Source organism: Hemibagrus wyckioides, linkage group LG13 (assembly GCF_019097595.1).
Source record: "Hemibagrus wyckioides isolate EC202008001 linkage group LG13, SWU_Hwy_1.0, whole genome shotgun sequence".
Classification (NCBI taxonomy): domain Eukaryota; kingdom Metazoa; phylum Chordata; class Actinopteri; order Siluriformes; family Bagridae; genus Hemibagrus; species Hemibagrus wyckioides.
Window position 1 is genome coordinate 9,040,784 of NC_080722.1, and position 11,717 is coordinate 9,052,500.

The following is an 11,717-nucleotide window of genomic DNA, read 5'->3' on the forward strand; positions in this document are numbered from 1 at the left end:
AGTTGTTATTTTAAGACACGAAGGTCAGGTGTTCTGGAATAGTTCTTGCAAGAACAGTATTGTCAAGTGCATTTGCAAAACCCATCAAGCACCATGATGAAACTGGCTCACATGAAGACCATCCCAGTAAAGCAAGACCAAAATTTACCCCTGCTGCAGAGGGGAAGTTCATTTAGAGTCACCAGCCTCAGAAATCACCAATTAACAGCACCTCAGATTAGAGCCGTTATGAAGGCTTTACAGAGCATCAGTAGCAGACATATCTCAATATCAACTGTTCAAAGGACATTATTGTGTATTTCGGCCGCCTTCAGCATTGTTTTACAATGTAGAAAGAAATAAACATCAGGAAAGACCATGGAATTAGAAGATGTGTCCAAACTTTTGACTGGTAGTGTATATATATTTATTATATATATATTTACTTTATCAAATGTGTTTTTACATATATTTATATACACACCAACAGCTGCACGTCTAGAGGTAATCAACCAGGATGAAATACCATCTGGAAACACCTTACGTTGATGTCCTTGAACATATGGAGTAGTTAAATGATGCTGGAGGTATTGCTTGGCACTTTCTAAAGAAACATTCACTCCTGCTTGCACCTTGTAGTTGCTAAAAAATGATGGGATATATCTGTCTTGGTTCACAGGACAGACTATAACCATGCGAAAATTAGATCCAGCACTCCGCTCCATTGCCTCAAATCGCTCTGCCAGAGCCACACTTACATCATAGGTCAGTAAACCTGGATTAACCAGTGTATAGATTTTCTGATGGTGGCTTGGAGCACCTTGGCCTAGGCATCGCCGAAGAAAGATCTCAACCTCTTCTTCACTTGTGTCCTCTTGGCACATTAGAACTTCATCAATTGAGGGAAAAGCCTGTTCTGGGCTTTTCATGTACAAAGCAAGTGTGGTGGTTATTATTTCTGCAGCAGGGCAAAGAATGAGATTGGGCTTTCCATCTTGAAGAATAGATGGCAACTTACGCATGATGTTTAGTTTGTTCAAAGCAGAGAAACAGGAAAGAAACTGAGCAAGGATCTTAATATCCATGTATTGTGTAAGGTATTTGGGCATGTTATTCATGAAGTCCTGCCACAAATTCTCAAGAGTTTCCATAACTGTGTTTGTAATTTTGCATTTATGGGTCTGTGTGGAAGAGAGATAAAAGTTCATCATATCTTTTTTTGAACCATCATCACTACCATCCTCCAACTCATCCTGATCCTCTTCAGTCACATATTCTTCTTCTTCAGTATCCTCCTGATACCTGTTCCTTTCACAATATTCTTCAGAAGATATTACAGAGCTAGATTCTTCTAGCATATCCTCAGTGTCAATGTCAACACTCTCTACTTCAGTGTCTTCATCAATATTAGCGTTTTCTTTGTGCCCTCCGAGTCTGCTAATATCCACAGACTGTTCAAACTCTGAGTCAGAGCTGAAGTGACTTTGAAACTCAGACTGAAGACTCTCTTTTGCCTTTGCAAAGGCAAGTCTGATATCTCTCAGTGTACTGTCTGGCTTAAGTGGACTGAGCAAGTGCCAGATTTGTTGTGGCACAGGCATTCCTTTTTCACAGATTTTGTTAATCCAGTGGCAAAGATAGACCACTTGTTCTGAGGTGTAATAATTTAGTTCATAGAATTGAGACCGCAGCTCAGACATGAAGCTACACCAATTTTCATGGCAGTCTTCCATAGTGCGGCATACTTTCTGAAGCTCCTCTGCAACATGTCCATGATACACAATGTCTTTCCTAAGCAAGGGAACGTTTAGGTTAATGCAGGGGTCCATTTCCTGATTGCAATTTACAAGTGCAAACATGTCCCGGAAGAATAAGTTGCCAGATGAACATAGCTGCATGAGGATGCATCCCATTCTCTGTACTCCCTCAAATATCTGGAATAGAGAGATTTAACTTTTCAAAATCTCTATATAATGTCTTCCATTCATAACCGTATAACCCATCCTATCTATCCATCAAAATATCATTCAGAATACGTGTTCTGGTAAACTGACCTCTGTGAACTTGTTTACTTGCTCCTTGCCATGCTCTCCTTGGGATGACATCAGCATCAGTTTGTTCTGTAAGTCCAGTAATTGATCAAGACTGAGTGTATTTTCCATTACGCTGTTTTTCACCTTCACACATAAAACACTGCCCAGGGATTTCTAGAAAAAAAGCAACGAAAAAGAAATCCCACTCAAAAAATCTCTCTTCACAAATCCCTTCATAAAAACATATATTGGTCTACATTTAAAAAGGCTTATTGCAAACAAATAACAAATATCAGATGCCATAAAGACTTTTTTCCTTGGCACAACACCTTAAAATAGCAAATTAAAAGTGTAAATAAAAAGCTTATATCTCATCCACACAGCACAAATACATTAGCTCAAATTAGTACAATGTGGCCTGCACAAAGAATCTGTCTCTGAATCCAAGAATATGAGCTTCAAAATATTTATGTAAATTCTGTGACACTGTATTAACAATTATATTCCAATGCTATTAATAAACTGTAAGAAACATCAGTTTCATGTAATGACACAATGTGAATGATTTTGGAATTGATGTTTGAGGTCTTGTCACACCAACATATTAGAACTTTCCTGAGCTACAGAGTGATGACATAGATATCATTCCAATGTAATTCAACCTAGAATAATGAGTGGATCAGTCGGTGTTATGACACTTTCTAAATTGCACTCAATTATAATTGCACTCAATTGTTTTGACACTTGTCTAAATCTAACACTTAAATCTGTTTATGGGGAACATCTGCCAAACAATCCCTGTGTAAGTTGTTATTAGAGAAAAAATATATTAGAACGAACACATGGATATAAAACCTGCATGTGTCTTCTTTGAGTTAATTGACACACTATTTCAACTGTCTACTCACCTTTCCAGAAGAATTAGCTGGCCAGCCAACATGGTACACACCATGGGTATTGATCGCTGAGGCGAAATAAAGAGAGGACTTTTCCACAGAGCCATGAGTCTCACTCAGTCCTTTAAGCCAGTCTAACAAACAAGTGGAGTTTTTCTGCAGAGAGAATGCAAGTTAATTCTGCTCAGTGTCGTATATTCGGTTTGAGAGCAGAAAGAGGTCTATCTACCTTATCATTCTGAACAAACACTTACCAGTTTTTCTGGAAGTTTTTCATCTTTTTGGACAGCATCCCAGACCTCCTGAGCACGGGCAATAAACTCTTCAAAACCTGCTTCCTCACGTAAAGAGTATAACAATGGACTGTAACCCGAGACAGCGTCTTGAAAACTTCTCAGTCTGTCAATCTCAAGGTCATTCTCTCCAGCCGAAATAGACGCCAAATCCGTAAACACCTTCAGCTCGCTTCGATCTGGTGAAGAGCACAGATGGGTAAAGTAGGAAGCAAAAACACTTAAGTAGAAAAAGCATTACACTTTAACAATACTTTTCAATAATTCACAGGTAACTATGCATGGACAAAGCTGAGCTATATTAACTAAACAACTATATTAGAGAACTGAACTGTGCTGGACACGTACTCACACACGCATACATAACACACATGCACAAAAGCTGAGAACTGTGTTCCCAGAGGAACTGAACTGTGCTGGACACAGACACACACACACACACTAAATTGTCCTGTTTGCACGCACATGTCACTTTACATTTTTTATATTAATCCTGTTTACATGTGTCAATTTCATATTTGCTCTCACCGTATACACTGTCATTGCACAAAGTGGCAATTTCATATTTGCACTCACTGTATACACTGTTATTTGCACAAAAGTCGGTCTATATGTTGTTTGTCTGCACTGTCTTGTCTTGTCATCCTGTGCACTTCTGTTGTATGTCTAGTTTATTTCTTGCACCTTAAGTTTAGTTTCATTTTTATTGCACCTTAAGTATAGTTTAGTTTTATCTCTACGTTTGTCTGCGTCACTGTACTTTGTCTGTGTTATGTGTAGCACCTCTGGTCTAGGAGGAACGTTGTTTCACTTCACTGTGTACTGCATCAGCTATATATGGTTGAAGTGACAATAAAGCTTCTTTGACTTTGACTTTGATATTAACACCTGAGTCACATTCATTCGTTCATTCATTAATATATAACAACTGGGTTATTATACAGTAATCATTAAGTAATGGTTTGGTAATTCATTATGAACTAAGCAATAGATACAGAATCTTATAATTCCCCTGGAGAACTACTAGCTTACTATCAAATATTATAATAATACATGCTCAGAAAAGGCATACTAATGTAGAAATCTGTCTATGAAAAACTGAACATATTCAAGACATAATGAACTTACTCTCAATTGTGGCTTTAACCCAGTCGACGAGTTTTTCACTCTTCAGGAACGCCTCCAGACAAGCTGTATGCTGATGGTTGATGTGAGAAAGCTTTTGCTTGGCACTAATAAGGTCACTGCTCAGCGATGCTAGATGCTTCTTTTTGAATGATTTTTCGCTCTGCACAAGACATTACATTATTGTAACTTACACAGATAAAATACTGTAAAATTTATAACGATTTACTGAAATTTAGTGTAAATATTTACACATTTTTAACAAAAAAAATTTACAAAAATATTTACAAAATTTATAACACCTGAACATATATTTAGGTAACTGCTGTACTTTTACAGTACGTCACGGTCAGAGGTCACAATAAACTATAATGCTCATCTGGCTGTCCAATGAACTGCTCTATTTGCATCATTTACAGTACAACATACAGTATTTTTGTTGAACAATAAATACTATACATTTACAATTTTTTTCCAAACACACATTTAAAACAAGTATGATAAGGATTGTGATTAAACTCCTTTTACCAGTTGAGTAAGACTGCATATATGGCTGAAGTCTCCTTTCAGATTAAGTCTTGATTTTATCTTCAGTATTGCGCTGGCAGACTCTGCTGCATGGTGAAGCTGTCTGTATTCCTGGATCTGACTGAACCTTAGGTCTGGCCAGTTTTTTTCCAGACCTGGATATGTCTCAAGCTTAGTGGCCATAAAATCCATCTCTTTCTTGAGCCGAGTGCCATCACCGTTGTCTTCACACTCCTCTACAGCCTTGTCTACTTCCTCAAATGTCACATATCCATATCCAATCCGTGTACCTAGCTGGAAAAAGTCACTAAGAGAAGGCTGCCAGATTTTAGAGAGCACTTCTTCCAGACTCAAAGATAGATGACGAGAACCAGTGACGGTATGTGCCAGTGCATTTGCTCTGTCCATCCATGATTTTAGAATGAGATTGCTGTCTTGAAATTGATGCATCTGTCTTGCTGCATCGAGCACTGTAGGTAAGACGGCCCTGAGGTATAGAACTGGCCCTGTGGAAATATCTTTTAGATCTTCATTGGAGAAGCATGACTGTACTCCCACCAGCTCATTTAATCCTACTGGCTGCATATCAATCTTGTGTTCTTTCTCAAGTTGTGAGTTCTCAGGTACTGACAGAGCATGAACAGAAAAAAACATATTAAATTAAGAACGCAGATGAACATACAGTCTCACTTTCTGTAGAGTAGCAAACTCACCATGAATCATCTCTGAGATTTTCCCAACCATTTTTATGAGGACATCTATATGTGTCCTCTGTTCCAGCAGAGCTTGATAATCTTTCTCTCTTTGACTAAGCAGTCTTTCTGCCTCAATAGTGATTTTATTTAGTTTGATAAGTTTTTTACCTAAAAAGCAAGATATAATCATTTATTTATAACATGGTGATTAATGATAAAATGCAACAAATATAAAGCGACCAATCTTGCAGTTTCACTATAATACACCCTGAAATTGCGCAAACATCTAAACATGTGAAAAGTGAACATGTGAAAATAACCATGTAAAAATGTGAAAAATGAAATCATATGGCCTACATGTAAAAAACTACCATGAATAGAAAGGCATCACGTGAAATAAATCACGTCTACATGTCAAAATAAATTAATTGCATATTAATTAAAAAAAATTAAATAAATGAATCACATATTAATTAATTTTTTTAAATAAACCGTTAATCATTTTTGCAAATAAAAAAAATCACATCATTTGAAACAATAATGCAAAATAATAGAATAGTGTGTAAAAATTTGTGAAAATAAATTTGTAATATGAAACAAAAAATTAATAACATGCATTACATTTTAAAAAATTAGTTGCATGTGTAGTTCATGTGACTTTTATGCAAAGGCTGTTCGGATAGGTATTAAAATATCATATGGCACACTTACATTTTTTATACAGCTCTTGGAATTGTTTTCGATGTTTCAGAATAATCTGCAGTTGACCAAATGGAATATTACCCTGGCAAAGAGAACTGACCAAATGACCAAAAGTAGTCTGGCACGTGCTCATGACTTGACTGGCCTCTTCATTTAACTTGCATTGACTCCAATCTCCTGAAGAAAGAGAAAATACAGGCTGTTAGCTATGCTCTGTGATCTCAGGCTTGTTGGCGGGTTAAAGTGGGGTAAATTTGATAAAAGGTGATTTTCACTCAAATATCAAATTCATCTGTTTCAATTTTTTCAAAAATCCTATTTTCTGAGGTACTATGTGTGACTAAAATGGGCATATGGGTGGGGCTAGAAGTAACGTACCATTAAGACAACTGACAATTTAAAATGAAAGGTTTTTGATAGTGAAAAACTATAAAAAAAAAAACTAACTATCAGAACTATACCACAGTTATGCTTGTGTGTAATTGACATTACGTTTCTTACATTTCTTATTTCTGATCTATGTGAAATGAGCCATGTATAAATCGGTTAAAATTCCAAATAGATTCTCCTTCAAGAGTACTTCGTAGCATGTCATTTGAGATTCTTCCAGAGAAACTGGACAAGGTTTTTATGTTATGTGATGCTTGCATTAATATAAATTTGTCGTTTACTTCCACTAATTACAGAATCAGTACTATTTCTGAGTACATACTGTGAAAAACCAGGTGAGAAGGGCCCTGCCTTAATACAGGTGTCAAGGTGCCAGTGACAGATAAAGTGAATGCTGTATATACTTCATAGAAGAGAATTATGTGCCTAACCAATAAGGCTTAAGATTTGTAGTGTACCTTGAGATAAGAGGATGTTTACGGCAGATTGATCATTTAGTAGCTGCGACACTCTGTCTTCTCCAAAACAAGCTGTTGACTCGGTAATTATGAAGGATAAGATGGATGAGGAGACATGTTTCAGGCGTGGTAGTAGAGTCTGCAGTAGATTCCCTTCTTTACCTGCCTGAATGTGACATGAATATTCATCCATTCAGTTTTAGTAATCACTTTATCCTGGCCAGGTTTACAGGACACATACTCATTCACATCTAGGCAATCTTGTGTATTTTCTGTAGGTAATGCACCTACACCATATTGTTTTAAAGGTTGAGTAAACAGGTGAACCCTGGGCAAACCCATGCAAACACATGGAGAATATGCAAATGTCATTTACTTACATAGTAAGTAAAACTGAAGAGACTAAAAACAGACTAAAATGTACACAACCTACTGATCATGGAATTAAGTAAACTGCCACCTACCTGGCATAACCTTTTAATGGCGGAGAACCACAAATCCTGAAAACAAGTCTGAACTGTGGTGTGGCTTTTCTCTATAGCTTCTGCTGGTGTCTCCAGACAGCAGATCTGGACCTGCTGTATGTCACTAAGCTATAGAAATGTAGAAAATACAGCAAAGAATTATATAATTTACATGAATTATTGGTTAACAGCCAACCATGAATAAGCCCTTTTGAGGGTTTACCTCAGAGATCCTCTTTCTCAAACCTTTCTCTACACTGCACATCCATTGCTCTGTAAAAGTGGGAACTGAACACTCCAGCCCAAAGAAAGCATTCCAAAGCTATAGGAAGAAAAAAACAGTTGTTTAGACTTCTGAAAACACAAATACAGTCCAGTTATTTTTTATTATTGCTGTACCTCTATTTCTTTAGGGTAACTGAGTCTGGAAGATTGAATCAGACAATTCTGCAGTAGATTGTCTTTCCACTGACTGAACTCCTTCTGAGAGGCTTCAAGTTGTTTCAAAAGGCTGACTTTCTCTGAATCCTTCTCTTCTCCATGCTAAAAGAAAATCACTAAGTTGTAACAATCGCTGTAGAATAGAGTTTGATGCTGTGTAGCAGTGATGTGTGATACCTTTGAAAGAAATTCATGCTGAATTTCAGCCATTTTAAGCACTAGTTGAAAGGACAGCACTGGTGCCTTATATGATGGAACGAGTCGAGTCAGTGTGCAAGTGCTCTTATGGATGTGTCTGCAGCACTGACAGATGGACTCCAACCATTTAGAGCTCATGAGTCTGAAATAAAATCACATAAAATAAAATATGAAATGACAAAAACATCAGTATGGACTTCATATGAATTCATTATGTAAGGAACTAAACCTCCTGGACATGTGGTTAGAAAAATATAAAATAAAAATGCAGCTTGATGTAAAGTTACTGATACCTAACCAACATTGATCATCATGTTCGAAAACATTTTATTTCTCTTACACAACATCTGTCAAAACTGCTGTTAGAGAAAATTAATCAACTTCTGATGAATCAGGTTCAAAACAATTGGCAGCACTGTGGTACAGTATTGTGCAAGAACCCCCCTTAATAGCAACAGCCTAGAATCTTACCTTTCTTTGTCCTTATCAACACAGTTCAACAGATACGTCAAAATCTTTTCTGTGACCTGCAAAATAAAAAGCATTTATGAAACTTTGTGAAACACTTTGCTGAGGTGCAGATCAATAACTTGTTTTTAGAGACAGCCATCTGTGTACCACCCACCTCCAGATTTTGTTGTGTATGTTTAGGATCAGCATTGCGAAGGTACGACTGAAAATCTCTCAATCTGAACATCAGGCTCTGAATTAATTGTTCAGGCAGAATGTCTGTCGACTTGGCAAACACAGATATGTCATCAAATGCCATCATGGACAGCCAGGCACTCAAAAGATGAGGCTTGTCCTTGGCCAACAGCTTGTGTTTTTCGACCAGCTCTAGGATCATTCTTGAAAAACAAGAAAGTTGCAAATCCACAAAGAAATTTATCCTTAGTACATTTATTATTTACTCAATTATAATCCCAATTATGGATTTTCTGAGAATATATTTGTAGGCAGAATATATATATATATATATATATATATATATATATATATACATATATATAGAATTGAAATAAATCATTTCAATCATTTAGATAATGTTTTCGAAGTAAACATTAGTACATATATATATAGAATTGAAATAAATCATTTCAATCATTTAGATAATGTTTTCGAAGTAAACATTAGTGGTAGGTTTATAGCAGAGAGATCAAAGAAATTACAAACAAATTATAATTTTATATATATATATATATATATATATGTAAGCATTATTTATACACAGATAATTTGATTTACAGGAACTGAATGCCTATATTTTACAAAAACAAAAGAGGTAATGGTAAAAGGGTATAATGTGGTATAATGGTAAAGGGTAAAATAAAAATCATAAATAAGGGTTGGAGACTCTTTATAATAAAAATAACACAAAATGCAAACCTTCTCTTATCAGAACATGCTCTCATTCTCTCTCTGTATGCACGGAACTCCACATAGTTTAGTCCAGTCTGGTCTGGTTCCTCCACAGTCGGCCCGAGTCGGCCCGAGTCTGCACCAAGCTGCCTCACAGAGTGGAGGAGAGGAACCAGCAGAACCATCTCTGAGAGCAGAAGGCGCGCACACTTGTTCATCAGACCTATCACTGTGCTGTGTTAAAGAACATAACCAAACAATAATTAATAATAATAATAATAATAATAATAATAATAATAATAATAATAATAATAATAATAATATTAATAATAATAACTGTGGCTTTCCTAAAGGCTATGTGAAGCAGATCTCCATAACACATTCATAAGCATCATATTAATAGCTTAAAAAATACTACTAAATGATTCAAATGATTTTGAAATACTCATTGATGAAAAAATATGATCCTGCTGTATCTCAGAAGAAAATGGTAATATAGGAGGTGGAAACGATACCTAGGGCGTAGGTTTTTCCTAATTGTATTACCTGCCTGTATATCCCCAATGCATACCAATAATTAATCAAACATATTTTAAAATAAAATATTGTATTTTTACCATGAAAAATTTCAACTATGAATTACTGATTTTATACTTACTACTGCAATGCTGGAAAGGAATTTTGAATTTCATGTACTTGTCTAAGAGCAGGGGCAGATGAGACCAGCTGACAGAGCAAACCCCAGTCTTTAATCCCAAGACTGACATTACATCCATGTGTCACCTGGAATACTGAGAGGCCTACTGCAAGAGGGCTGACATCAACTGAGTTCTCTGACTTTCCCTCCGTTTCACCATTCAGTATCTTAACCAGCTTTGCTGCTATCAGGTCAGGCACCTAAAACAGAGAATTAAATGATAAGGATGCTTAACAATTTCTCAAAGATTTGATTATCTTTATATGATTTAAAAGCTTTGACTGACCTTTATAAAAGGAGTAGTCAGCTCAAAGTGGTAAGAAACTCGCTCATTGGCACTGAGAAAACACCACTGATATTGGTATAAGAGCTGTGTAAATGTTTTCATGGCCTCCTGGTTTGATGGTTCCCATTTCTCAAACAATCTGTTCAATAGTAAATATGCAGAACTGTGCCAGGTCCCAGATATGATTTTATCTGCAGTTCTAAAAAATCTCTGCAGCCATCCTGGACTTGAGTACATCACCTGGACCTCAAAAATGTGCATTTCTAGACAGGAGAAGAAAAGGATACACAAATCAAATAGTGGCCAATTACAAAGAAAAAAAAAAATGAAAATGCACACATTTTTCCTACCTTTTTCTGAGTGATTGTAAGGCATATGAATATGTCTTGTGGCAATTTCCTGTCTTTCTTTTCCTTGTTGCTGCACTGCATATTTATATCTGATCACATTGCCTCTCTGCACATAACCTTCTTCGACAGAAAAGTCTGCCTCAATCAAATAGCCATCCTTTTTTAGGGGCCTTTTATATAGTAGAAACCAAAGAAAAGAATCAAGATGTATGAGAACATGCTCCAAGATCACTTCCATTTAAGAATTCAGATTATATTTATATACAGTATGTAGTAAGTGTTTGATATGTGGCCTGCTTTCTGCTTGGCAACAACTACATCATAAACATACACAATAATACAGCAATATTATTTTCTCTGCTATAATACAACAGATTCTATTCATGATAACCAGAGTGGATGTCAGAGTTAAAAAATATATTACCAATATAAATATAACCAATATATTGCAATATTATAAAAGTAAGCTCACCTGAACAGGGTTATGTGCAGTTCATTAGAACTATTTTCAGTACAGATCAGAAGCTTGTCCTTCTCTCTGTTAAACTTAAAGTGTTTGTCCAGTACTAAGTAGACATAAAATGTGAACATTGGTTTCCCAGTTGGCCCTCTCACTGGGGATGGTTTCCTAATGGAATAAAAAGTGTTAGATATCGGTGACTTTCTTATAGTGAGGAACAAATAAGCCATAGTGTTAAAATAAAGTCTACCTCTGTGCTGCACTGTCATGGGTTTTACCCTCCTGCGCTGCTGCTGTCTGGTTCTTTTTGTCTTTTGAGTCTTTGCTTGATGTTGCTTCAGCATATGACTTTGGTTTTGTTTC

The 11,717-nt window shown here is 36.2% G+C and overlaps 1 protein-coding gene across 3 annotated transcripts in view; it reads right to left on the minus strand.

Moving 5' to 3' along the window:
• Nucleotides 1-11,717, minus strand: part of rnf213b (ring finger protein 213b) — a 40,089-nt gene that overhangs the window by 24,835 nt on the left and 3,537 nt on the right. For all 3 annotated transcript variants that reach the window (XM_058406220.1, XM_058406221.1, XM_058406219.1), the window contains exons 2-22: nt 11,605-11,717; nt 11,367-11,522; nt 10,895-11,064; nt 10,545-10,807; nt 10,220-10,458; nt 9,589-9,795; nt 8,828-9,050; nt 8,674-8,729; nt 8,182-8,344; nt 7,963-8,106; nt 7,787-7,885; nt 7,564-7,692; nt 7,100-7,265; nt 6,261-6,428; nt 5,568-5,717; nt 4,855-5,480; nt 4,330-4,489; nt 3,163-3,380; nt 2,921-3,064; nt 2,034-2,186; nt 464-1,913 (exon numbers count right to left, since the gene is read on the minus strand). The exon at nt 11,605-11,717 is cut by the window's right edge. In XM_058406220.1, coding sequence (XP_058262203.1) covers nt 464-1,913; nt 2,034-2,186; nt 2,921-3,064; nt 3,163-3,380; nt 4,330-4,489; nt 4,855-5,480; nt 5,568-5,717; nt 6,261-6,428; nt 7,100-7,265; nt 7,564-7,692; nt 7,787-7,885; nt 7,963-8,106; nt 8,182-8,344; nt 8,674-8,729; nt 8,828-9,050; nt 9,589-9,795; nt 10,220-10,458; nt 10,545-10,807; nt 10,895-11,064; nt 11,367-11,522; nt 11,605-11,717 — 5,197 coding nt within the window. The remainder of the gene's footprint in view (nt 1-463; nt 1,914-2,033; nt 2,187-2,920; nt 3,065-3,162; nt 3,381-4,329; nt 4,490-4,854; nt 5,481-5,567; nt 5,718-6,260; nt 6,429-7,099; nt 7,266-7,563; nt 7,693-7,786; nt 7,886-7,962; nt 8,107-8,181; nt 8,345-8,673; nt 8,730-8,827; nt 9,051-9,588; nt 9,796-10,219; nt 10,459-10,544; nt 10,808-10,894; nt 11,065-11,366; nt 11,523-11,604) is intronic.